This window comes from Dipodomys ordii, unplaced genomic scaffold (assembly GCF_000151885.1).
Source record: "Dipodomys ordii isolate 6190 unplaced genomic scaffold, Dord_2.0 Scaffold118, whole genome shotgun sequence".
Taxonomy (NCBI): domain Eukaryota; kingdom Metazoa; phylum Chordata; class Mammalia; order Rodentia; family Heteromyidae; genus Dipodomys; species Dipodomys ordii.
In genome coordinates this window covers 2,644,940-2,670,889 of record NW_012267334.1, presented here as the reverse complement: position 1 = coordinate 2,670,889, position 25,950 = coordinate 2,644,940, and the positions used below count along the sequence as shown (strand labels likewise).

General features: G+C 60.3%; 1 protein-coding gene across 3 annotated transcripts in view; it reads left to right on the top strand.

The window, feature by feature from the left end:
* Positions 1–20,129, top strand: part of Rxra (retinoid X receptor, alpha) — an 82,792-nt gene extending 62,663 nt beyond the window's left edge. For 2 of the 3 annotated variants that reach the window (XM_013029444.1, XM_013029442.1), the window contains exons 4-10: positions 269–448; positions 7,773–7,942; positions 11,745–11,874; positions 15,061–15,193; positions 17,148–17,239; positions 18,184–18,289; positions 19,819–20,109. In XM_013029444.1, the coding sequence (XP_012884898.1) occupies positions 269–448; positions 7,773–7,942; positions 11,745–11,874; positions 15,061–15,193; positions 17,148–17,239; positions 18,184–18,289; positions 19,819–19,966 (959 nt within the window). In that variant the 3' untranslated portion in view covers positions 19,967–20,109. Of the gene's footprint in view, positions 1–268; positions 449–7,772; positions 7,943–11,744; positions 11,875–15,060; positions 15,194–17,147; positions 17,240–18,183; positions 18,290–19,818 lie in introns of all 3 variants that reach the window. The other variant, XM_013029445.1, reaches the window with a different exon arrangement.
* The last annotated feature ends 5,821 nt before the right edge of the window (positions 20,130–25,950 follow it).

Genomic DNA, 25,950 nt, shown 5'->3' with positions numbered 1-25,950 from the left:
AGGAGGCCTCTGTGGATGGTCTCTCTGGGCTGAGCAGAGAGCCCCTGGCATTGTCACCACAGCCCAACAGAGAAGAATGACGCATGCCCTCTTCCAGGGCACAGGCAGGGCTACACGAGGTGCAGCGCCCATGGAGCAGCGAAGTAGCAGGGAGGGGCGAGGCGGGGGCAAGCCTGGGTCCCGGCTGGCGTCCGGCGAGCACGAGGCCTGTGAGCCACCCACCCCCTCGGATCGCACACTGACTCCCTCCCCCCTCCCGCACCCCCAGGCAAGCACTACGGGGTCTACAGCTGCGAGGGCTGCAAAGGGTTCTTCAAGAGGACCGTGCGCAAGGACCTGACCTACACCTGCCGGGACAACAAGGACTGCCTGATCGACAAGCGCCAGCGGAACCGGTGCCAGTACTGCCGCTACCAGAAGTGCCTGGCCATGGGCATGAAGCGGGAAGGTAGACCTGCCTGCCGCCTGCCGGGGAGGGCGCTGGCCAGCACGCGCTGCTGGGCAGACGCGCAGCATCCCGAGTACTGCGGTGGGCTTGGGTCCCGTTTATCCGCCTCCCTGGCAGTACTCCCTCCCTCCAGGCAGCTCCTCCGCGGGGTCCCCAGGCCTGTGCCCACACACGGGCCGTCCCCAGAGCTTGCCTGTGTGAAGGGCCAGCCCTTCCCTCTCCCTCCCAATTGAATCTCTACCATGCACCCGCCGTATGTTAGACCTCTTTTTTTTGGGGGGGGAGTCAGTCATGGGGCTTGAACTCTGGACCTGGGTGCTGTCCCTCAGCTCTTCAGTTCAAGGCGAGCGTTCTACCACTTGAGCCACAGCACCACTTCCAGTTTTCTGAGTGGTTTATTGGAGATAAGAGTCTCACGGACTTTCCTGCCTGGGCTGGCTTTGAACCACGATCCTCAGATCTCAGCCTCCTGAGTAACAAGGATGACAGGCATGAGCCACCAGCACCTGGCTCGTTTAGTCCTCTTTACAAAGGAGACAAGACCCTGATCCCCAGGCACCTGCAGCTTCTTTCCTTGCCGTCAGGAGGTGAGGCGTTAGCCCTCGGCCTGGGAGTGGCAAGTCCAGGGCCTAGGTTGTGGGTTGTGGCCAATAGTGGACAAGCATCCTGGCCAGAGGTACAAGGAAGGCCAGGCTGGAAGGGCCCCTTACGTTGTCACTGAGCGCCAGCAGGCTGAGCATGGTGTGACACCGCCCTCTTCTGAGACACGGTGGCCCCGGGAGGAGGGAGCAGGGAAGGAGAGGGCACTGAGTGGTGAGAAGGGGAAAGAGGGTGTGTTGTGGGCTTCTCTGGCTGCCCGGCTGCCAGGCAGGATGGCCAAGGAGGCCTTTGCAAGATGGCTCATTGTTGCTGGAGTGGTGAAGGGGCCCTTCAGAGAACATGGGGGGGCGGCTCCCGAGCAGATGCTCCTGGGCTCTGTTGCCTTCTGAGGCAATGGTGGGCCGCTGCTGGCAGCAGCTCCAGGATGGCCGAGGCTGCTTTATTCAGAGTGCCCAGCACTCATGTTGTCACTGACCTGGTCAGGCTGTCCAGGTGGATCAGGGTCCCGTCTGCACACTCCACCTTGCCAGCGCATGATGGCTCTGCATTCAGTGTGCGTGCGTTCGGCTGTGGGCCGAGTGAGGTTTAGCCTGACAGGATTTCAACTGTATTCTCGTGCTGTAGGAATCTTCCCCCGTGCATCCTCTGTCACGGCTACATGTGTGGCCAGTGTGTCCTGCCACCTTCCCACCCACCCCTGCTGGGCCTCCAGCCACCGCTGCCCCTTGAGGGCCAGCTTGAATGCAGGCCAGCTGCTTGAGCTCCCTTCACGTTCATTTCATTCTCTTTTTGTATGTTCTCAGCCGCCTCCATTCTGCTTGAGAAACCCAGACTTCAACCTCAGCAGGCTCCCGGTGGCAGGCCTGAGCTCCCTGGTGGCAGAGCTCCTGTGGGGCCATCTAGGCGGTGACGGTGTTGTCTGCAGAGTGGCTGGGGGTGCAGAGTTCTTGGTCTCCAGCGACTCTGAGCTGAGCCAGTGGAGCGAATGCTATGTGCAGGTGCTGCCAGCCAGGCCTTTCTGGCCAGGTCTGTGTTTTGTTGAGCACTTAGTATTGGTTTAGGCAGTGCAGGTGAGGGAACTGAGGTTCAGCGGGATAGGGTCTTGTCTGAGGTCAAGTGCAAGGCTGGCACCTGGCCTCTGGCATCAAAAGGGCAGATGGAAGGAGTGACCCAGCAGGGAGAGCATGCCTCCCAACCGTCCAGGTTCACACGTCCCCAGGGCTGAGTTCCTACAGGACAGGAACTCGGGCTAGGGAGGACTGGGGGCCATGGCCAGTGAGTGTCTAAAGAGCTTGGCTTCAGCCCTGAGCCTGCCCTCCGTCAGAGCTCACTGTTGGTGCTGGTTTGGGGCCAAGCACGGGGGCATGGGCTCCTGTGTTCGAGAGTGACCATCAGAGAGCCAGGCGGCCCTGGCTCCAGCCAGAGCTGGGGCACTGGCCTTTGAGGCAGTTTGGGCGGCGGGCACGGCTGTGGTAGGAGGCTGAGGCTGCAGTTCCCTGAGGCCCACTCATCTCCAAGTACCCCACGACTGCCAGTGGTGGCTGAGGCGTGGACGGTGCCCTCCTTCATCGCAGTGGAGGGGGGTGAGCTCAGGGCTGGGGGCCCAGGCTCGCTGGGATTGCCGAGGCCCCACCCCCATGCTCACCAGTGACCGTCTTCGTACTTGCTCTGCAGGGCCACTGCCCCTCCCCCATCTAGTCCTGGGCACACTGCTTACCCTGCCATGCCAGTGCCCTGCCACATTTCATAGATAGAGAACAGCGTCGGGGGGCGGGGGGCGGACAGGAGGAGGCCTGGCTGTACCTGTGTGCCTGGTCCACCCGGCATTGCTGTGTGGACCCATCTCCTGGCAGCATGCAGCCCTCCAGACCTGATTTATGGACTGTTAGATAAACACCTGAGCCCGTCCAAGCACCCATCCCCTTTGTCTGCAGCTGGATTTATGAGCCGTGAACATGCAATAAAAGCCCTCCTACGCAGCACAAACACAAAACTCAGCCCCATGGACAGTGGAGCAAGAGGGGTCCCTGGGCCCAGTGGGCCCTGCCACTAGTGCCTGGCCGCAAGCCTGCCACACTCCCCAAGGCCTGCAGCGAGCAGTACCCTCACTCACGGGCTGGACAACCCCAGGGCAGCAGGACAGGTGGGTGGGGTCTGGGGGCCTGGGCCTGCCCCTGAAACCCAGCCCCTCCCCTCTGTTCTCAGGCCAGCCACTACACGGAAGGCTGCTGGAGCACTGGGCGGGGTCTTGGCTGCATGGCAGTCAGGAAGTCTGGAGAAGTTATGGGGCCAGGCTGCCCATCCAGGCCAGGGATTTGGTCCAGGGAGTGCTGGTTCTAGTCCTACTGAGTACCAGGCCTGTGGCCCTGCCTTGAACCAGACCTTCAGCCTTGCTGAGTGTCAGGCCTGTGGCCCTGCCAGTGCCGCCTTGCTGTGGGTAGCAGGCGGCTGGTGTCGGTGCCACCACCCTTGCTTTCGTAGCTCCTGCGTTGGTCTCAAAGTGCTGCACAAGTGCCAAGAGGGTGGAGCTTGGGTCGGCTGACCACAGCAGGAGCCCTGCCCTGGGAGGGGCCCCCACCCTGCTGGCTGATGAGGGAAGCTGCAGCCGATAGCATCTGTGTGGCAGGGCCTGTACCTGCAGGCAGCCAGGGCTCGTTCAGCAGCATTCCCCGGCGGGGGGGGGGGTGGGTAGTGCCCCAGCGAGGCCCTGGCCCCTCGCCAGGTGGGGCCTGGGCCTGTAGTCTGGGTAGGCAGTGGCAGGGCTGTGTGGGGCCTGCGTGTGGGCCTGGGAGGGCTGAAGGGGGCACCTAGTATACCCTCTTTTCTGGGCTTCTTCCCTCAGTGCCTTTCCTGGCTGTGTCGTGTGTGTGTGTGTGTGTGTGTGTGTGTGTGCATGCGCGTGTGCGTGTGCACGCACAGGTATACCAGATATGGACGACCCCACTGGCAGAGCCCAGAGCAGAGGTCTCAGGGTGCGGGTGCCCCTGTGCGTGTGGACATCGCTGCTGGCCCTGCTACCGTGACACCCTCGGTCCTGCCTGCGCCCCACTCTTGACGAAGGGTCTCAGTGGCCTCCCTACCCCAGTGCCATGTTGGGAAGGAGTCTGGTGGGGCTGCTTAGCATCCTGGATCCTCCCCCGGGGCCCGGAAAGCCTAGACTGCAGGTCAGGCAGTGTCTCAGACTCCTGGCCTCCTCCGCCACGGCCTCCTCCACCTCCTCCACCTCGCTCCCGGCCTGGAAGGATAACGAGGCCCTGTATTTACAGACGCCTCCCGCCTGAGGCTTCCTGGCGCCAGTGGAACATAAGTCAAACATGACTGCGTCTAAAAGGTGATTGAGCTGGCAAAACATAAATCCGCGGGCCCTCTCCTGCCCCTCCGCCGTCTATAAATAAAACGATAATATTTATAATGATGCCGCTCCGAGCGGCTGGGGCCTTCACGGCTTCAAAGTGCTTCACAAAACATTTGCTAATTAATTCTCCGCTGCCCCCGCAGAGGAGGCAGGTGTCGAGGGCCCCCTCGCCAGCTCAGCTCCAGACACCGGGGAGGCTGGCAGTCCGGAGGCTCGAGCTTAGGGCTTGCTTCCTCCCAGCTCCTGAGCCTGGACTATCTCTAAGTGGGAGAAAATCTCTGGGGCTGGGCTAGTTAGGCAGGGACCGCGGGTCCTGTGCAGCTGTTCCCTCTAGGGACATCTTGAAGCAGATATCACCCTTGGCCTTCCACTGATGAAGAAGTTAAGGCTCAGAGAGGTTGAGGGTGCTGCCTGGGGACACACAGCTGTTAGAAGGACTGCCTTGGGGGGGGGGGCCTGGGCAGTCAGCCTAGTGCTTTAAGCTTTTCATTTTTGTGCAAGCTCAGTCACGTTCCTTTGCTCTCTGAACCTCAGTCCCCCCCCCCCCCCCAGGCGTGTTGAGTCTGCCTGTGCTCATCAGCAGGGTTCTGGCCCTGGGTTTCGGCATTCTGCCTGGCGTCCTCCTCGGACATGGCCCGCCGGACTCTGGCTGCAGTCTGGCTGCCTCGTGTGATGGAGCTGCCTAGCACCGAGGGCCCGGCTCACCATGCCCACCTCGTTTGCTGCAGCTAGAGGCGTCTCCACCCAAGATGCGTGCCCCCCGCTCGCTGAGCCGTGGCAGCCCAGCTGGCCAGGGCTAGAGCCTGGCAACCTCCACAGCCCCTGTGAGCTTGGCGCCATCTGCCTGCAGCCTCGGCCCCTCCACACCCCCAGCTTCCACCTGCTGTCAGTTTTTCTGGAAGAATCAGGCTAGCAGAATGCTGGCTGCAGGCCTCCGCCACATTGCTCGGCCAGCTGGTGTGCTCTGGAGGCGCTGGCCTGGCCTCCTGTCAGGGCTCGTGGGGGTGGGAAGCCCCTTGCACCAGCAGGGAGCCAAGTCTTGAGGATCACAGCCCCAGCATGGGATGCCCTTTTGTGGGCTCAGGAGGGAGGCAGGGGAGCCCAAGGCCTAGAGAGGCCACCTTACCACCCTGGACTGAACTCCAGCTGTGTTGGAGGGCCTGGGGGACAGTACCATGTGCCTGGCCTCCTGAGGCTAGAAGCGGGAAGGATGGTTAAGAATGAAGGCTGAAGCCGGGTGTCAGTGGCTCACACCTGTAATCCTAGCTACACAGGAGGCTGAGATCTGAGGATCATGGTTCAAAGCCAGCCTGGGCAGGAAAGACCTTGAGACTCTTATCTCCTATAAACCATTAGAAAACTGGAAGTGGTGCTATGGCTCAAGTGGTAGAGGGCTCGCTTTGAGCTGAAGAGCGCAGGGACATTGCCCAGGCTGAGTTCAAGCCCCATGTCTAAAAAAAAAAACCCCATGTTTAAAAAAAAAAACAAGGAAGGAAGGCAGGCAGGCAGGCAGGCTGCTCCCAGGAGAGGCTGCCACCCACCCTGCATGGCAGGGATGCTGCCACCGCTTCTCGCCCTGGCCTCACCTCTTGCCCGCATCCCGCCTGCTGCCCCTCGTATTTCAGTGTGCCCCTCCCCTGGGAAAGCCAGGGGCTGGGGGCCTGAGTGGGCAGCCCCACGTGGCAGGGAGGAGGCGGGAAGGGGTCCAGCCACTCAGGGCTGCTGTTGGTGCCACGGGGACCCGTGTGGGTCTGGATGAGCACTGCCTGCAGCTGCTCACCATCAAACCCTCAGGAATGGCAGCAGGGCTCACGCCTGTCATCCTGGCTACTCAGGAGGCTGAGATCTGAGGATTACCGTTCAAAGCCACTCTGGGCAGGAAAGTCCGTGAGACTCTTAACCAGTGAGCCACCAGAAAACCAGAAGTGGTGCTGTGGCTCAAGTGGTAGAGCACTTATTTTGAGCCGAAGATCTCAGAGACAGCGCCCAGGCCCAGAGTTAAGCCCCACGACTGACAAAACAAAAAACATACCCTTAGGAAGGCCAGGCTGGGGAGGAGGGAGCCTGTTACTACTCCCAGCCCGGGTGGCGGGAGCTGTGGAGGAGGACTTGGCGTGTGCTGTCCTTGTCCACGACTGATGGGGAAGGGTCGGGGCTTGCAGGGAGTGGCAGGAGGAGCCTTCGCTGGGGACGGGGTGTCGAGCTGGGCCAGACCCAGGTGGCTCCGTTCTGTTGCTCTCCTGTCTCTGTCATTCGCCTGCTACGACAAGGCCCCGCCCAAGCCTCGGATCCCCTCTCTGCCAGGGAGGCCGTGACAGCGGCCAGTGGGGGTGGCATTGGAGGACCGTGCAGGGCAAGGCCGTGGGGGGCAGTGGGGAAAGGCAGTGGGACAAGGCCAGAGAACACGCAGTGGAGCCTCAGCTCGCGGTCATGGTGTGCACGGGCAGGGCTGCAGGACGGTACAGCTCGGGAGGAATGTGTGTGGACTCCAGCCTGCCCTGACACACCAGTGCTAGCTGTTCCGGTGGGCCAGCTAGGAGAGGGTGGCCTCCGGTACTGCCTGGGTTGTGAGAGGCGGTACTGCTTCTGCCCGGGCTGGCAGGCATCCTCTGGAGGGTGGCAGCGGCCATCTGAGGTGCTCCACAGAGGTGTCCACATCGGGGCTGACCATAGCTGGGCTGGAGTCAGCCCATCAGAGTCTGCCTGGCAGGATGCACCCCCGGGCTGTGGACTGGGCAGCTGTGGTGTGGCTGTGGTTTGCCGCACGGCGGTCTCAGGCCCTAGAACTGGACTGTTCACAGGCAGGTTGGCAGGCTTTTTGGTGTTGGTGCCTCTGAGTAGTGCGCAGAGTCCACAGCATCAGAGAGGAGACGTGGAGTGCCACGGGGCCTGCCGGTGGCTGGGGGTGGCGGTGGTCCCTTCTCTGCTTTGGTCACAGCCCAGCCTGGGGGGTGCAGGGACAGGGTGCAAGCTGGTGCATGCACCCAAGTGTGACTCTGAGCCTCTGTGCCCTTGCCCTGGCTTGTGGCCAGCGTGACTGTCTGGTTCCTGGCTGTAAGTTGCTCTGCTCAGGCACATGTCCTTTCCTTTCCCTGAATCCGCAGTCCTCAGCTATTTCTGTTTCAGTCTCATCACGTCTTTTAGGAAGCCTCCCCGGGTTTCCCTAACACAGGCAGCCTGGTGGGCACCCCGTGACCCCTGTCAACTGAACTTGGAGAAAGGCCGTCTGCCCTGGCCCTGCACACAGAACACAAGGGGCCCGCCGTGGAGGGGGGCTCTGGGTGTGTCTCCCTCCTCCCGGCCTGGTGGGGACACGGGGGCTGTGGCCGGGCTGGCCGGGCTGCGGGTGACAGCGCCTCCTGTGTGCAGCTGTGCAGGAGGAGCGGCAGCGGGGCAAGGACCGGAATGAGAACGAGGTGGAGTCCACAAGCAGCGCCAATGAAGACATGCCCGTGGAGAAGATTCTAGAAGCTGAGCTGGCCGTTGAGCCCAAGACCGAGACCTATGTGGAGGCAAATATGGGGCTGAACCCCAGCTCGGTGAGTGCCGGCCTTGGTAGGTGTGAGTGCCGCTCCTGCCGCAGTGTCTCCGCTTTCCTCCCTCTCCTCCCTGAGAGGCCCATGCCCCGGCGTCCTGGTGTGGCTGGGCCGCCTCTGCTCGGCTGGGGGATCTGACCAGACTGCACTGGCCCTCCTGGCTACAGCTCTGTGGGCTCAAAGCCCTGTTGGTTTCCTTCCTTTGTGATCGCTAGCTGGGCTGGTTCTTCCCATGAGGCTATGGGGTAGTGCCTGTGGGTAGTGCCCCTTTTCACAGCTCTGGATAGCAGCTGTCTCCTTTCCTGTGGTGGGACACCAGGGCCCCAGAACCCTGGCTGTGCTCGTGCATGGGGTTCAGGCAGCCTCTTCCTCCAGGGAATGGCTCTCGGCTCTGGGAGGATAACTCCCCACAGGGCACCCCGCAAACCCTGCCACCTCGAAGCCCTGGAGGGGAAGGCAGAGTGGGCAGGTGGAAGGTTCCAGATGGAGCAGAAACCATTATGTGGGACAGTCTTCTGTTATTCTGTTTTGCCAATATTCCCGGAAAGCTCAGGTCTTCAGAGCCTCGTCTAGGGCAAGGGCACCGTGCCCTGGGGAAGAAGCTGGGCCCCCCAGGGACGTGTGCTCCTGCTTTGGCAGTGCCCGACTTGCCACTGAATGACAGCCTTGTGTCAACCTCGCGTGCCTTCCTGAAGCCCTACCAAGGCTGGGCCTGGCTCTGGGCTCGGGGCTCGGTAGACGGCTGAGGTCCAGGGCCTGGGCCCAGCCTGGGTGGTCCTGTTGACACTCCTCCTTGCCCCGCTGGCAGCTCATTAGATGCCTGCTGTTAGATGAGCTCAGAGGGTGAAAACCCTTGCCTGAAGCAGAAGCCCGCACCGCCCTTCCCCTCCCGGAGACCCCTCCAGGCCTGGTCTGCTGGGACCAAGCCTGAGCCTCACACCTGCTGTGGTCACTTCTTCCCCAACACTGTCTGTCATGGATGGACAGCCCAGAGGCTTACGCCTGCAGAAGCCGCAGCCGGCCCAGGCTCTTCAGGGCCCTTCCCATTCCTGGTGACAGGCCAGGCCCCACAAGAGCTTACAAGGTATAGCCAGTTGGTGACCAGAGAGGACCATGTCTGTTGATTAAGTACCAAGCACAGCTGGATTTCCCCTCGTCCCTCAGTCCCCATGGCTGTTCTGGGCCCCCCTGGGCTCTTGCCTTTCAGGGCTTCTCTGAGACAGGTGGACAGGCCAGGAGGATGCTGATTGAGCCACCGGACCAGAGGGATGGGGCAGCCCTGGGCGTGGCCAGCCTGGGCAGGGCTGAGGCTGCTCTGTCAGGAGGTGTGGAGGGGCGTGGCCAGCCTGGACAGGGCTGGGCTATGAGGAGGGGTGAGGGTGGAGAGAGGAGCTAAAGAGGCATCAAGGGGCTTTCAGCTGAAGGCCTTCACTTGCCTGCCCAACCTCGTGACTTGGCTCCCTCAGGCTCCAGGCTCCCCTGTTCTTCCCGCCAGCCGGGAGGCTGGGGGTCCCGTTTGTCCTCGAGCTTTCTTTTTATTGTGAAAATACCATACAGAGGGTTATAATTACATGGGCAAGGTAATGAGTACATTTCTTATCAAGCATTGTTGCCTCCTCCTTTGTTATCCCTTCCCATCCCTCCCCCCTCCCCGCCCCCCACAAAGTTGTAAAGTTCGTTTTTCGACATAATGACTTATACATCTCATTGTTGCAATGGGTCCACCTGTATCCCTATTTAAACGATTTGTTTTTTCCCTTCCCCTCCACAAACTACACCAACATTAAATACAGTGAAAACGGGTTATACCGTGGGGGAGGGACATACAAAACAACAAAGAAATCATCTTATAAATATATTAGAAACACTCGCAAGAAAGAAAAAAAAACATTTAAATACTTACCTTGGGGTTCATTTCACCTAACATCAACTCATCTGACCTTTTCTGCTTGTCTCAGACATATACTAGTTATTGCAAATAAGGGAAACCATGGGACCTATGTTTCTTTGTGCTTGCTTTACTTCACTTAATACAATTTTTTCCAAGTCTTTCCATTTTCTAACAAATGGGCCCAATAAATAAGTGGGCTAAAGACTTAAAGAGAGGGCTGGGAAGGTGGCTCAGTGGTAGAGTGCTTGCCTTGCATGCATGAGGCCCTGGGTTCGATTCCTCAGCACCACATAAGCAGAAAAAGCTGGAAGTGGCGCTGTGGCTCTAGTGGTAGAGCGCTCGCCTTGAGCTGAAGAGCTGAGAGACAGCGCGCAGGCCCTGAGTTCAAGCCCCATAACTGGCAAAAAAAAAAAAAAAAAGACTTAAAGAGAAACTTCTCTGAAGAGGAAAGAAGGATGGCCAATAGACACATGAAGAAATGCTCAACCTCTCTAGCAATAAAAGAAATGCAAATCAAAACAACATTGAGATACCACCTCACCCCAGTTAGAACAGCTATAATCAAGAACTCTAACAATAACAGATGCTGGAGGGGATGTGGACAGAAGGGAGTCTTACTGCATTGTTGGTAGGAGTGTAAACTTGTTAACCACTTTGGAAAGTAGTATGGAGGTTCCTCAGAAGACTCCATATAGAGCTCCCCTATGACCCAGCAATCCCACTTTTGGGCATTTACCCAAATGATCACAAACAAGACCACACTAAAGCTACCAGCTCAACTATGTTTATAGCAGCATTATTTACCATAGCGACAATATGGAACCAACCCAGATGCCCCTCAGCAGATGAATGGATCAAGAAAATGTGGTGTATATACACAATGGAATTCTATGCCTCCATCGAGTTTTCTACTTGAGCCCTTTGCTGGCCCTTCACACAGGGCTAGTGTTTAGACTGCGTGTTGTTGCCTGGCAGGTGGTTTCTGTCTTGGAGTCCTTTGGTGGGAGTTCTCTTCCTTCTGCTCTGCTTCCCTCGCCACTGCTGTTCCCAGAGCACATGAGGGGTCCCCACGCCCTGATGCCTCATGGCGCTGGGCCCTGGGCCATGCCAGCAGCCCCAGGAGTTGGGAACCCCTCCGCTACCCCCCCCCACCCTGCTGAGAAGCCTGACTTGTTTTCTCCTCCATGAGAGTGGCTGAATTTTTTGGAAGGCTTCCTACCTCTGCATGGGGCCTGGCATTTCACCACTTTCCTGCCCTATGCTGTCCCCGGGGAAGCCGTCTCAACGTGACGGGAAGCGTTGAGGGGCTGGCTCTGCCCTGGCTCCCAGCCTGCCTGCTGCGTGGTCTCCCGCATGTCTGTCCCTTGGCCCCGCCCCCCAGAGCTGGACAGCGAAGGGGTCCTGCGGTCTGTGTGAGCTGGAGCGAAACCTCACAGGCTCGCTGGCTTCATCCACACAGATTCCATGATCTTGAGGTGAGACAGCATGAGTTGGTCTCAGGTCCTTGTGAAGGCCAGCTCTGCCTACAGCTCTGGGGAGGACCGTTTTCTGTCTTCCTCAGTGCCTGGAGGCCATGTTCCTCCGCCTGAAGTCCCTGCTCCATCCATCTTCAAGCCAGCAGCATCTCCTCCCCTCTGGCCTCTGCTTCTGCCGCCACGCCCCTCTGACCCTGAGCCCACACCTTCTACAGAACTCTCTCGATGATACCGGCCCCAAAGATGCAAAATCGTTTCCCATCCCCAGGATCTGCCAGCCATCCTGCCTGCCGAGTCCCTGGGCCCCTCAGAGGTTGGGGCACGGGCCTCTGGGGATCTCCACATGGGTACACACATAGGATGGGGCCTGGTCTGGGGCCATTTCTTGTCAGTACGTTGGTAGTGTGGTCCTGATCAGTGTGCCCTTCCTCTTCCACAGCCCAACGACCCTGTCACCAACATCTGCCAAGCCGCAGACAAGCAGCTCTTCACCCTTGTGGAGTGGGCCAAGAGGGTCCCGCACTTCTCCGAGCTTCCTCTGGACGACCAGGTCATCCTGCTGCGGGCAGGTGAGCAGCCGGGACCTGGGGCTGCCGTGGGCTGTCGGGAAAGTGGTGTGAGGACTCTGGGCTGCAGACAGGAGCAGAGCTGCCCGTGGGGGCCTGTGTGCTCCCTGCACTCAGCACAGGCTTGGGGTGGGAGACCGTGGGTAGGAACATTGCCTTTGGGGGTCGGGGTGAGCCTCCCTGAGCCAGCCGGTCTGTAGAGGGAACCCCGGCGCGTTGCTGTGTCCTGACTGACAGGCCACGAGCTAGCCAAGGCCAGCTCCTTCCTGTGGAATGGGCACATTGGGCACAGGCCCTGTAGCCGACACAGTCTTGGGGCTTGAACCTCCAACTGCTTCAGTTGCTTGTTTTACTTGAGGTCCCCATGCCTCCAGGGCCTTGGCTAATCCAAGACAGGTCCCTGATAAAAAATGTAGAAAAATAGCCAAAGATAGCTTTCAGTGTAGCATGGAATGTTCTGGAAGGTGCTTGGTCGGGGCCAGGATCACACAGGTCCGACCCTCCTTGCTTTGTGATGGGATCGGGCCATTCACGTGAGCCGGGGTCACCCATCGTAGGTCCTGCCATGCCTGCCTCTGCTTGGGTTTTGGTGGTCAGGGACCTCTTGCGGGATCTGGGGATGTTTTGCCCATCAGGGGCATGTCTGTCCAGCTCGGCCCTTGCTTTAGGGCTCGGCTCAGGGGGTCTGAGTCCAGATGTTGGTGCTGTGCCAAGGCCTGGCCAGGGTGCTGGCTGAGGCCGCTGTCCTCTCTCACATCCGCTGCAGTAGTTCCGCCACCCTGAGAGCCACAGTCAGCCCAGCTGCAGGCCGGGCCTCTGGTGCCCTGGGGAACGCCCACCTGGGGCTGTGCTGCTGAGCGGTATCTGGCAGCCCCATCCCCTGTGAATAGGCAGAGATTTCAGGCTGTCTGGGGTGGGTCTCATACTTCTGGGTGGGGAGAAGGGCCCCTTCCTTGAGTGAGAGCCTGCTGAAGTTGTCCAGGGACCCTCCAAGATAAGACTTAAATGCTCTGGCTTGTTCCCCAGAAGACTGGAGCACTGTGGGCCTTCTATTCCCCAGACAGATAAACTGGGGCAGTGCCAGGGCCACTCATGGCTTTCTGGCTCCCATGTCTTAACCTGAAGCCTCTGTCTCCTGTCATCATCGTGTGCTGCTGAGCTGTGAGGCCTCATTTGCCACTCCAGCCAGGCCCAGGTCACCAGTAGACAGCCCAGTGTGGCCCATTGGCCTACCCCTGCTGCTTTGGCTTTGTTGCTTCTGTCCCCTTGGACAGAGGGGCCCAGCCTGGGCCTGCCTCTACCACAAGCCCTTCAGGTAGCAGCCCTGGAGTTCTTCCTCTGGTCTTCACATGTTTCCCAGCCTCACGAAACTATGGGACCCAGTATAGTGTGTGTGTGTGTGTGCGCACGCGCGCGCGCGCACGCGCGTGTGTGTGTCTGTGTGTGTGTGTTGGTCGTGGGGCTTGAACTCTGGATCTGGGCACTGTCCTTCAGCTCTTTAGCTCAAGGCAAGCGTTCTACCACTTGAGCCACAGCACTACTTCTGGTTTTCTGGTGGTTTATTGGAGATAAGAGTCTCATGGACTTTGCTGCTCAGGCTGGCTTTGAACCATGATCCTGAGATCTCATCCTCCTGAGTAGCTGGGATTACAGGTATGAGCCACCGCACCCAGCTGGAACCCCAGCTTCTTATTCCTCCCTTAAATGGGCTACCTGCCACCACCTGGGAACAGGGATGAGTAGACCGGTGAGGTGCCAGACCAGCATCCGTTCCCAGAACTGGCCCATGCAGCTCCTCCATCCATGCAGACTCCCACGATGCCCACAGCTCACCTCCCCTGACGGTGAAGGCAGCCAACCAGGGCCTCTGCCTGCGTCTGCGGCTCGTGCTGGCATTCCAGTGGCCCAAGTAACACAGGGCATGTCTGCACAGCTGAAGGGGCAGCCTGGCTTCTGCCGAGGGTCCCTGGAGCCATGCTTTAGAGTGGATCGTGCAGGTCTGGGCACAGGCCTCGGGCCCAGTCTGGACGGTCATAGACCAGGAGTGAGCACTGACGCGTGGGACTGAGCCAGTGCTGGTCACCCACACCCCGCACCTCCCACCTGTTCCGGACAGGCCCACACTTGCCATGGGAGATGACAGTGAGGACTAGGGCTCGATTCAGGTACGAGAGAGCTGTGGGGCGCCAGGAAGAGCCAGCCGTGGAAACCAGGATTGTAGGCATGGGAGATGGCTTCAGGTCATCCAGTCGCCAAGAGCCGTTGAAACACTTGTGCGGAGTCCTTTTCTGAAGTCTCAGACCCCTTCGTAGCCCTCGGATGCCTGCCGTCCGTCTGGACTAGACTTGATATTAGGAGGATATCCAGTGGTTGGGGACGTGGTATAGGTGGTAGAGCTCTAGCCAGTGAGCAAGAGTGTCAGATAATGGGTTCAAGTCCTGGTCTCAGACAACAACAAAAGCAATCCCACAAAACAACAAAACCGGAAAAGTCCCCCGAGAATGTCCGCTCGGGCCTCTGGTGCTAAGACGTCCTGTCCTGGTGAATATGTGGCTCTTTGCACTTTGGTGGCACTCCAGATGGCACACCTTGGTCTCTGAGCTTTCTCAGGTTCGGCCTGGCACACTCTGTCTCTGTGGCACAAGTGCCGCCATGTGCAGACGAGCTCCGTGGGCACCTGGCTTTGCTGCAGGAAGGGCTCAGGGTAGGGCTTCTCAGCGCCTGCGCTGTGTCGGTGCTCACTGTGGGAGGAAGAAGCATTTCCCAGCCTTAGGTCTTAGGAGCCCCTTGCTTGCCTTGTCTTTCTTTCCTGTTTTATTTTTCTTAGTGTCTGTACTAGGGCTGAAACCAAGGTCTCTTCTCGCTTGGCTTTTTTACCTAAGACTGGTGCTTTACCACCTGAGTCACAGCTCTGCCTCTGGCTTTTTTTGGTGGTTAATTGGAGATAGGAGGCTCACGGACTTTTTCCACTTGGGCTGGCTTTGAGCTCCTCAGATCTTAGCCTCCTTCCTGAGTAGGGAGGATGACAGGCAGGAGCCTCTTGATTGGTGGAATGCTTTTTGGGGTGGAGCTTGCTGCGGGAACTCTGGCTGGGGTGCAGAAAGAGGTGGGTGTGTGACACACTGCTGTTGCTGGAGGAAAGGAGGGGCGGGGCGGGCGGGGTGACCGACTGTGTGCCTCCTCCTCCAGGCTGGAACGAGCTGCTCATTGCCTCCTTCTCGCACCGGTCCATAACTGTGAAGGACGGGATCCTCCTGGCCACCGGGTTGCACGTGCACCGCAACAGCGCCCACAGCGCAGGGGTGGGCGCCATCTTTGACAGGTGGGTGGGCGCGGGGGGTAGGGGGGCAGCTGCCCACCTCCCTGTTCTGCTGGCGTGGGTTTCCTAAGGGCGTGAGGCACGGTGGGCAAGGGGAGACCGACACCCCTCTGGCTCAGCCTCACGCCGGTGGTGTTTTCTTGGTTCCTGTCCAGATCTTTCCTTTCAAATCCCGAGTACTCTGTCTGGGAGTTCACAGCTGCACTTCTTTTTAGCACAGAGGCAGATGACACTGTGGACTTTGGTTTGGTAAATGCCGACGGTGTTTGGCATGTGGCGGTCTGCAGCACTGTGTCTGTGATGCTGTCACAGCCCAGGTGGGCCTCCGCCCTGACGGGCACTGAGTGGCAGGCGCGTCAGTCTGCTGCTCTGGGACCACGCTGGACACAGATGTGTGCTTCTCTGCGTGCCGCTCCTCAGATGCGCTCAGAGCCGCAGCCCACAGCGGAGGGCCTTTGGCTCTGCACGTCACGCTCCGGGAATGCCAGGCTTGGTTATACTCTATTAGGTGACGAGCAGTAGCTTCCCACCCCTGCCTGTAGACAGCTCTTGTGCAAGCCAAGGGCCCAGGCAACCAGAGCACTCTTGGGACTTGTATGCCAGCGTTAGCCATTGGGAGCAGGGGCTGGGAAGGGCATAAAGGATGTGTTGGGAATGGGAAGGAGCAGGCCAGAGAAGCAAGCAGAGTGGTCCGGGAGAAGCCCCTGAGGGAGACAGCCTGAAAGTGGTGGGTGAACAGAGCCTCCATCACACCCACGGGAGGACATGTGCATGCCCCCGCTGCCTTGTGGCCAGTTCACATGGTGCACACCTGCAGTCCAGGGACCTGGCCAGCACACACACACACACACACACCAGGCTGTGCTGCAGGACTTCTCAGAGCCTTCAACAAGTTCACATGCAGGAGCCCAGCCTCAGGGCTGAGGCAGGCAGTGTGTATGGTCCACTCAGGTGTCCCTCCCGGGACCTGCCTATGAGAAATGTTATTTCAGCCATGTGTCCTGCTGGTGTGACAGTGCTGGAGGCTTCCAGCTTGTATTCTTAATCCCTGAGGTCCTTTGAGGGGCTATTGGAGAGGTCCCAACTGGTCCCCACCTGCAGAGAGAATGGGGCCACAGAGTGGGCTGTGTGCCCAGCCCCCTGCCTGCCTCTGCAGCCCTGTGATCTGCCCAGGGCTGACACCTGGGGTTCCCACTGTCCTGAAGCTGCCCAGGCCTCTGAGCTGCTCTTCTCTCAGCCCCGGGTACCCGGCTGATCTCCAGGAACCTCACCAGCCTCCAGCCCGCACACTTGTCCCCACCCCCTTCCTGTGGCCTGTGGGGAAGTTTGGGTTCCTGAGGGGAGCCATCCGGGACTCCCGTGGGCCACACCCTGTCCTCCCCTGTCGCCCATCCTTGCCAACCGCTCCCGCTTCCTGGATACAGTGCTCACATTCTGGAGTCAGGGGTGGACTTCAGGGGGCTGGGGACAGACAGGCTGGTGCGATCTGAGACCTCCAGCTCCGGCTCCAGCCCTGCTGTGGACTCCATGGGGTGGCGGGCTGAGGCTGCGCTGTGGGGAGGAGGCAGTGTGGAGGCCAATGAGAGTGGGCTCCTCCCACCGTGGCTCCCACTCGGAGAGGCCAGGCCCACGGAAAGGCCTTCCTCCATAGGTCGATGGGAACAAGGTCGCTGGAACTTTGTCCACAGCTAGGCAAAAATACATGGGTCCAGATAGGCCTACGAGGCCAAGGTCCTGCCCTTGGGTCCCTTGTTGGCCTGGGTGACTGGGCTCCAGGACCACACCTCCAGCCAGATGGGTGGACACCTGTGCTCAGTTAAACCTTCTTCCTCTCCAGCCCTGTCTGGACAGCTCTGCCTGCCCGGCCCGTCCAGTTGCCCTCAGGGTCCTGTTTAGTGGGGGTTCTGGGGGGAGCCTGGGCTGACTTGGGCCTTGGACCTACCTCCTCCTCCCGTAGGGTGCTGACAGAGCTGGTATCCAAAATGCGGGACATGCAGATGGACAAGACGGAGCTGGGCTGCCTGCGCGCCATCGTCCTCTTCAACCCTGGTACGGCTACAGCATGCACGGGGGCCCTAGAGAGCTGCTCAGGCGGGGTGGGGCTGAGCAGGAGCAGACGCCCGCTGTGCTGTCTGGGGGGGGGCAGGCTGAGCAGGAGCAGATGCCCGCTGTGCTGGCGAGGGGGGGACGGGGGGGCGGGCTGAGCAGGAGCAGACGCCCGCTGGGGGGTGGGGGGGGGAGGATGTCTGGCTGCTGGGGGTGGGGTGGCCGTGGAGAATAGCCAGAGGGCCTCATGAGGCTAAGCCTCTTGAGATGCTCCAGGGCTCTGACTCATCTAGCCCTTCATGGCTGGGCTGTAGGTGTTGGCATACCCAGGCATAGGGCTGTACGGGGCGTGGGGGGAGGGCGGAGCAGGGGGAAGAACTGGCTGAAGTTGCATCAGCCAGAGGAGCCTGGCACATTCCAGAAAGCCCAGGCCACCCTTGGTGATCACACTGGTGGTTTTGGTGACTGTGGCCATAGTGTCTCCATGCAGACTGAGCTTTGGCCTCAGGGTCCTGAGCTGTGCATGGGGTCCCAGACTCCAAAAAGGGCATTCCGGGCCTCTCCCCACCGCATGGGCTTGGGATTTCTGGAGGAGTGTGTGCACCCTCAGTTCTGACTCGATAGTCTCATCTGGTTACCATGGCAGTGGGGACAGATGCTTGAAACTGTATGGGCAGGGAAACTGAGTCTCTGGAGGTCAAGGAGCTGGCTTGAGGTGGTGTGGCTTTTGGGAGGCAGAGCCGAGGCTGGGGTCCAGAGCAGTCTGCTTGTGGGTTGCACACACGGCTCGCACTGGGGCTGAGCAGCGGCCCTGGCCCGCTGCACGGCTGCCCTATCTGCTGCGTCCTGTGTGGGACCGGAGCCAGCCCCGCAGGCCCAAGTCCCCCAGGGTGGTTCCAGGGACAGCTCAGGGTCGGGGCTCTGACTGGAGGCTTCTCTCCCTGCAGACTCCAAGGGGCTCTCGAACCCAGCCGAGGTAGAAGCTCTGAGGGAAAAGGTCTACGCATCTCTGGAGGCTTACTGCAAACACAAATACCCGGAGCAGCCGGGCAGGTGAGCCCGCTTTGCTTCAGACAACCAGAGGAGAGCCCCTGCCCCATGCCTGCCCCATGCCCATCCTGGGCACAGCCTCCGGACGCCGGGGGCCTGTGTGCACTCAGGTGTTGTGCCCTCTGCAGGTGTACCCTGGCACATCCCAGGCGAGGGGCTGAGGCCAACACAACACCTCACTCAGCAGCCCCTCCCAGCGCTGGCACGTAGTAGGTGCTTAGCTCTGGTGGTGCAGCTGCGCACTCTCCCTACCTTGAAACAGGCCTGTTGGAGGCCCAGTGGCTGCAGCACGTATTAGGTGCTTTACCATTGTGCAGAGTAAGGTGGCTGCTGTCCGGGAGGCCTGGGACCCACGCGGGATTCAGGGTACTGTGTGCACACTTGGTGTCCAGGAGGAGGGACTGCGTTCACAGCCCCATTTTACCTTTCCTCAGAGCAACCTCCTAGTTTCAGGGTCTACAGCTGAGGAGTGAGAGGCCAGGGTGGGGCCCAGCGCTGCCCCGACTGGCACACACACAGTTAACTGTCGGCACTGCTGCTTAGCCCTCATCTGGTTTGGTTTAAAGTAAAACTTTGTGGAGGACGGGGCGGGCTTGTTTTTCCTGGCTTCCTGCCTCAGCCCATTTCACCAGCTCAGCAGAAAACAGCCCGTCCTCTGGCCCCACTCCAGCCTCCAGGCCTCGGACATTTGGGCCTTTAAAACGGGGTTAAGAGGCAGCCCACCACAGGCCTTCCTCCCCTGGAAATGAAAGAGGCCGTTAATAATTAATGCAGCCCCAAGCCCCCAAGGGTCCTGTGTGGAGGGACGCGGGCAGGGCCCTGTGGGGGAGGCCTGGGACAGACATGGGGATCAGGAGGGGCTGCCCTGTCTACCCGACGTGGTCCTCTGGTCTGCAGTGGCTGTCCTCATGTCCCTTCCCCTCCCCTCCCCCTGCCTGGGGGGGGGGGGCGGCAGCACCCTGCCTGGCATCCTGCCTTCCTGCCAGCCCAGCAGAGCTCTTCCTGTGAGAGACAGCTCACAGCGTGGGGGAGGGAGGGCTCCCAGGAGGCGGGACTCTACAGGACGGGCTGCTTCTAGCACAGAACCCCCAGCCCACCTCAGGCAGGGTCCCCCAGCCCGTGGCTTCCCAGTCATATACTAAGTATCCTTCAGGTCCATGTGTAGCCTGCCTCCTCCAGGGCGCCCCCCCCTCTTCCTGGAGGCCCCTCCATCTCTGGGGGCATCCTAGAGACGCTTGCGGGTAGCTGGCTCCCAGCCTATGGCTCCACGGGGCTCCCTGGCACGCTGGAGTAGGTCTGCGAGCGCCACTTCGCATCCTGGGGGGCCTTTGCCCCGCCCTTCCACTCATCTTGCTGCCCAGAGCTCTCCTGCCCCAGTGGAGCCTCCTTCCTACTGCAGACCGGGCCTGCCCGCTCACTCGGCATCAGGTTCCTGTGGGCCTCCAGGCACTGGGCCGAGAAGATGGCCTCACCCGGCCTCCTTGCGGCCCCTCACCTGCCTGCTCGCCCCTCACCTGCCTGCTCTCCTGCAGGTTCGCTAAGCTCCTGCTCCGCCTGCCAGCCCTGCGCTCCATCGGACTCAAGTGCCTGGAGCACCTGTTCTTCTTCAAGCTCATCGGGGACACGCCCATCGACACCTTCCTCATGGAAATGCTGGAGGCCCCACACCAGATGACCTAGGCCCACCAGCTGGCCCTTGTGCCACCCAGTCTGGTGCCCCGCCTGGACACAGCTGCCCTGCCCGGCTCCAGCCCTGTGCCTGCCCCACCCCCCTGCCTGGCCCGTGTGGACCTTTGGGTGCAGTGTGTCACTGCAGCTCGAGAGATGTTTCCATTCTTGTTAACCTTTATTACTGCTTGTTATTGGCCCAGGGTGGTGCTCTCCTGGGGCAGTGGCTGAGGTGGCCAGAACGAGTGTGAGGCCCAGCCAGGCCCTTCTCCATTCTAGCAGGCTCTTGGGGTGCCCTGCCATGCCCCAGGGGGGCTCAGGTAGCTGGACCCAGAGCTGCAGGAGCTGGGAGGGGCTTGTTCTGGCCTCCGTCTGCTGTTGCTGGTTCTCCGAGTCTTTGTCTGGGGTGATCCTCACCTGTTGGAGTCCTGGTCCCCTGCTTGGGGACAGGAAGGGGTAGACAGGGACAAGGCTGTGTGTCACTGCAGAGCTATCGGCCCTGGAAGTCAAGCAGGGACCGGCTTGCAGAGCTCCCACTGCAGAGTTCAGAGGTGGCATGCCTCTTTTCCAAAGATAACTTGGGACGTTGTCCCTGGAGCTAAGGACAGGGGACCCCAAAGGGCCACATTTGGGGGCCAGAGCAGGCTTCGGGGGCCAGGGCCGCTTGGTCGCTTTGCCTGTTTCCTGTCTGCATCATTGTCTCAGTTTTAGCTTCTCGCCACCCCACGTTCCCATCCACCCAGGGCAATAAGACCACAGTGCCACGGCCCCTCCTCCCGTCCGTGCGTCCTCCGTCAGTGTGGTGGGCCGAGGGCTAGCCCAGTCTCAGGTGGCCTTGTGAGAAGCACGTGGCCGTCCTGCTGCAGGCTCTGTTGGAAGAAGGCTGCTGGCCATGGGCAGTTAGTTACAGGGACTTGTGGATGAAGGAGCCATGCAGGTGGGGGCAGAGGTGCCGTGTCCTGGTGCACTGTGGGGGCTTGCGTGAGCCTCTTCGCTGGCCTTTGGGGGTCCCGAGCGGCCTTGGGTATCTGCAGATGACATTTGCCCGGAGCCTGAACTGGGTCCATGTCTCTGCTCTGGCTGGGTCTGGGCCCCTCCTGCCTCCCCGCCCGCCCCGCCCCTCACCCTACCTGCCCTGCACAGCCCCGCCCCGCCCCTCACCCTACCAGGCACTCTCAGGTTGGACAGCCTCTTCTGCACCGTGCGCCTCACGGTGGCCCCGGTACGTGTCACGTAAAGTCTTAGACCCTGGGGGCCGGGTTTGTCGGAGCAGGTGCCCGAATGGAGGGGCTGAGGGATGCAGGCTGTCGCCGGGAAGGCCCTCGGCTCTCCACAGCTGCTCGGAGTGAGCTGCCGCCTCCCTTTGGGTGGGTCTTGGGAGGAACTGGTTCCTGGGCTCTGTGGGAAGGGCTTCTCCAGTCCTTGCCTTCCAAGAGCCCCCCAGCTACTACAGTCAGCGGAGGCACCTGGGTAGAGTCAGATGGTTAGAGACTGTGAAGGATTCCAGAAACATCTTCCTACCACCTGCTCCTCCTTTCAACACAGTGGCTTCACACGGTACCAGGGCCAGCATCTGTTCTCTCTGTCCCGTCCCCCTCGTTCCCCCCTCCCCCTGCCAGACTCTCCCTTTGGCTACGCCAGCAAGGGCCCCTGCTCCACACCAAGCGTGTGCCTTCTGCTGAGCTGTGTGCCCTGGCCCTGCTGAACAGGGTCCGGCTGGTTAGGGAGCACTGAGGCCCCCTGAAGCCAGGCCCTCAGCCCCTCTGGTCTGCCCACCACCCCTCGCCGTCACCGACTCCCCCTGGGCTTCCTGTCCCTCATCCTTTGTCCATTGTCACCATTTTTGTGCACAGCACCGGCTGTGGGCCATGCCATGTTACCCGGTGAGGAGCTAGGGTGCTTGTTTACTTAACCAGAACTTCAGTAGTGTTACCAATCTGGCTCAATTAAGGTGATTCTTTTGGTAATATTATTTTGGTGGGACAATCTTTAATTTTCTAAAGATAGCACTAACATCAGCGCATTAGCCACCTCGTGCCCATCCTTGCCTTGGCTGCCACTGAGGACTGACCTGGCTGTCCCCCCCCCCCATGTTCTGATGGGGCCTCTGTGGCTGAGAAGCAAAGGTGGAGCGGTGTGGCCTGCCTGGGATCCGTCCCTCAGGTGGGCGCTGGTGGCGGCCGCCAGCCCTCATCAACCTGAAAACATCGCTTCTGGGGAGACTCAGCGATCTTCCAAGCCACAGTCCCCGAGGATTCCAGGCTGGCAGCCCCGTGACAGTGCAGGCGGCACGGAGCCCCTCCCCTGGAGTCCCCAGGAGGGCTGGGCTGGAGTGCGGGGTAATCAGCTGACGTGCCCGTCACGGCCCTGGTGTGCACCGCCTGACCCCGTCCTCGCAGTGTGGCATGGGCACGGACATGCCGGACAGAGGCAGCGCTCCTGGCCAGACCAGCCGCTGGCAGGAGCCGAGTCGCCGTTACCAATGCTCGGTGTTTGTTTTTAATTGAGACTTTCCCCTGTAAATTCGCTTCACGTGCGCGCGCACCTGAGGACCCTTCCACGGAACCGGGGCCGCGACTGGCGCGAGGCGAGGAGCTGCATCTATTTTCAGATGCCGAGGAGCCCAGCGGCGCCCGGCCTGGCCTTGGGCGGTTTTGGCTGGTGTGTGGGGGACGCTTGCCACAGGCGGCCACAGCCAGAGAGTAAAGATGAGAGAACCTGTCTAGCGCGTCGGGAAAGGTAAAAGAATCTATTTTTGTACAAATGTAATTTTATCCCTCATGTATACTGGATGCCGTGGCAGGACGGGACCTGTTGTGATTCCGCTTCTAGTGGTCGAGGCTGCACGGGCCGTGGGGCGGCGGAGGCCTCCCCGGACTAAACCGCGGCAGGCCGACGGCCTGACGGCCTGTGGCGGAAGGGCCGCCGCGCACGCGCGCACGTTCAGGGTTTTCTTCCCCTTTCAGCAAGTTGCACGGCCTCGCGGTGCCCTCGTCGTCCGCCAGTCTTCCTGCGACTCTTGACTGTGAAATTCCTTCCCCAAGTAATTATCCTCTGAAATGGGGGGCAGATGCCAGGGTTTCATCAACAGGGGTCTTGGAATTGTGGGAAGGAGATACAGAGAGAAAACGTGAGAGGAAAAACAAATATGAGCGTTTCAAAATATATTTCCGTTCAGTTCTCATCTGTTTCTGTTTGGGTGTGGGAGTCGCCGTCGGGTGGGCGGGTGGGCGAGGGGGGTGAGGGGGGGGTGCTGCGGTCAGCCCCGCCCTCCCGGCCACACCTGGGTGGGGGGAGCTGCCTGCTGGGGAGGGGGGAGCTGCTGCTTTGTCCGTCTTGTCTTCTTGCCCCATCTGTGTCATTGAGGGATCACAACCGGGACTTCAGGTTCTGGCACCTTCTCTCCATCTGCCCTGCCTGAAGTATCTCTGGGGTTCTGGCCTGTCTGGAAGCATCTGCAGAGCCCTGCGTGGTACCCACACGCACCAGGCGTGCGCACACTTGCCGAGCCCAGCCCCTGTGTCCGTGCTGGCCGGAGCGGGCAGAAGGTTCACACGGAGGGCCACAAAATAAATGATGTCATCTAAGTGCCTGATTAATAGCAGGTTCACATAGCTCTGTCGGTGCCATCTCGTGTGATAAGTGCCCTCTGTCTCCGTGCCGTCTGAGGGTTGGGCTGTCCCCCAGCCGAGGCTGGACGATCGCGCCTCACCCTCTCACGAGGCCTTTAGTCTGGCCAGCCTCTTGAGAAGCCCAAGGCCTGGGGAGCTGGACACAGGGCCAAGCGCCCTGGACGTTTCTGCGGAGCCAGGCGGAAGGACCTGAAGGGCAGAAGCTCCCCGCTGTCAGGTTCCAGGAACACACCTTCACACAGGCTTTTACATACTCAGTCCCAGGGGACTGGCCACAGTAGGGAAGTGGTAGGCAGGGTGGTCAGGAGCTGGGACACTCTCCCCGGTGCTGGGGTGGCCATAACCTGAACGGAGCCTTTCTGGGGCTCCTGCCATGGCTGTGTGGCTGGTGCAGTGACACCCTGGAGACAGATACCATTGCCACCTTCTTCAGACAGTGCCAGCCTCATCTGCCCACTGAGGGGAGCACCCTCCCCCATTGGTCAGTGCCATCATCTTCACCCCTGGGCCTTTGAGGGGTTTGAGTGGGGGCGGGCTCAGCCTGCTGCCCCTGGTCAGTGCAGTCCCTCTGCTGGCCTCCTGGTCTGGGGCCCTGTGCATCTGCTGTGTAATAAAGCCTTGCGTGGACAGTCCCCACGGGCTGCTTGCTTGGTCTGGAGAGAGCCCAGGCCGCCCGGGTTGAGGCTAGATCCCGCCTGCCGGGTGCTGTCAGGACCCACAGCCTCTGGTTGGAACTAGGCCGATCCCTGGCCACCCCTGCTTGCCCTGTGACCTGGGCACAGCTCCACAGATGCCTGTCCTTGGAATCGAGTAGGGAGGACTCTGTGGGGTGCAGAGCACAGCTGGTGACGGGGTAACAGGCAGAGCAGAGCCGCCGGGACTCTGGGGAAGGGAGGTGGAAAGCCCTCTCAGGCCCCCAAAGCCTATGGTGCTGTTTTTTTGTTTTTACAGTAGAGTTTCATCTTATTAAGATACCCCCCGCCAAAAAAAAACACTCAGGAATGATACAGACAAAACCATTGCTGGTGGTCACTGCTGGACAGAATTAGAGCACACAAGCCTCTTTCCTGTGTCTGGTGGTGTTTGGAAGCGTGGTGCGTATTACTTGGGCATTTAAATGCAGGTGCTGGTTGTTAGGCCAGGAGGGAAGGGGCCAGAGGGCCGGGTGGGGCAGGGCAGGGCAGGGCTGGAGGCCGCCATCTCCCAGGATTTGAACATACCCAGTGTGGAGCCAACAGAGCAGAAACCCCACACTGCCCGGCTCACTGTGTGGCAGCTGGGCGCAGGCTTCCTGCTGCCTCTGGTTGCCATGGCAACGCCCGCCCGGGCAGCACCTCTGGACCAGAGATGTGGGTTTGATACATTGTCACTAGTGGCTTCAGATTTGATACATTTGTCACTAGTGGCATCAAGCAGGATGGCCTCAGGCCAGCACAGGGGCTGGGGAACCTGGAAGGAGGGGCAGGGTGAGGTTTTGGGCCTGGGGACAGCGAGCCTTTGGATGGAGAGTACCGGGCACTGCTGAGCACCTGGATGCCCAGGCCCTGGTAGCTGAGGGATGGGAAAAGTCCGGCCCTCCCAAATGTGATGGAAGGGTAGAAAGGGGGGTGAGGCTCCCTTCCAGGCCTGGGCCCAACAGAGGCCGACGGCCTAGTCACCAAGGGGAGCCAGCATAGAAGTTGGAGGCTATGGAGGGACCTGATTTCCTCCCCCCACTCCCCGCCCCCAACAACGACCCAGGCTCCATGGCAGGAATCCAGGTATGAGATAGCACTGCCCCCTACTGGAAATGTTGGGACAAGGCTGGTTCTCTCTGGGGCTTTCTGGTTCCTTCCAGGGCCTTGGGGTCCACACACTTCATACACCTCAGAGTCACCTGGGAGCTTCTGGGGTTCTGACTCCTGGGGAATGATGTCAGGTTTGGGCAGGAGCTGCAGCTTCTCCCTGGTGGACCCCAGGGAGGCCTGAGTGCAGGGCTGGGTGCCGGACCCCACGGTGTGTTTGCCTGGCAGCCCCCTCCCCAGCTCCGTTCCCTGTGTATGTGAGGACAGAGTGCACACACCACAGCCTGTGACAAAGGTCTACTCACCTGGACTGTGCCGCGCGGTTTACTCAGGGTCAGGAGACTGCTTGGACGTGGGGTGTAGCCGGCAGGATGTGGACATGTTTCCTGGGGCAGAAGGTTGGGGCCTGGAACCCTTTTAGGTTTAGGCTTAGAGAAAGTCAGGGGTATGATTTCTGGTCCTAGGAGGGGGAGCATGTCTACTGGGGAGGGCTATACAGATAAAGAAGCATCAGTATCCTTGAATTGTGTGCCTCTGAGAGCCAAGGTCAGGCCAGAGCTGTCTGAAGGGGTCACATTGG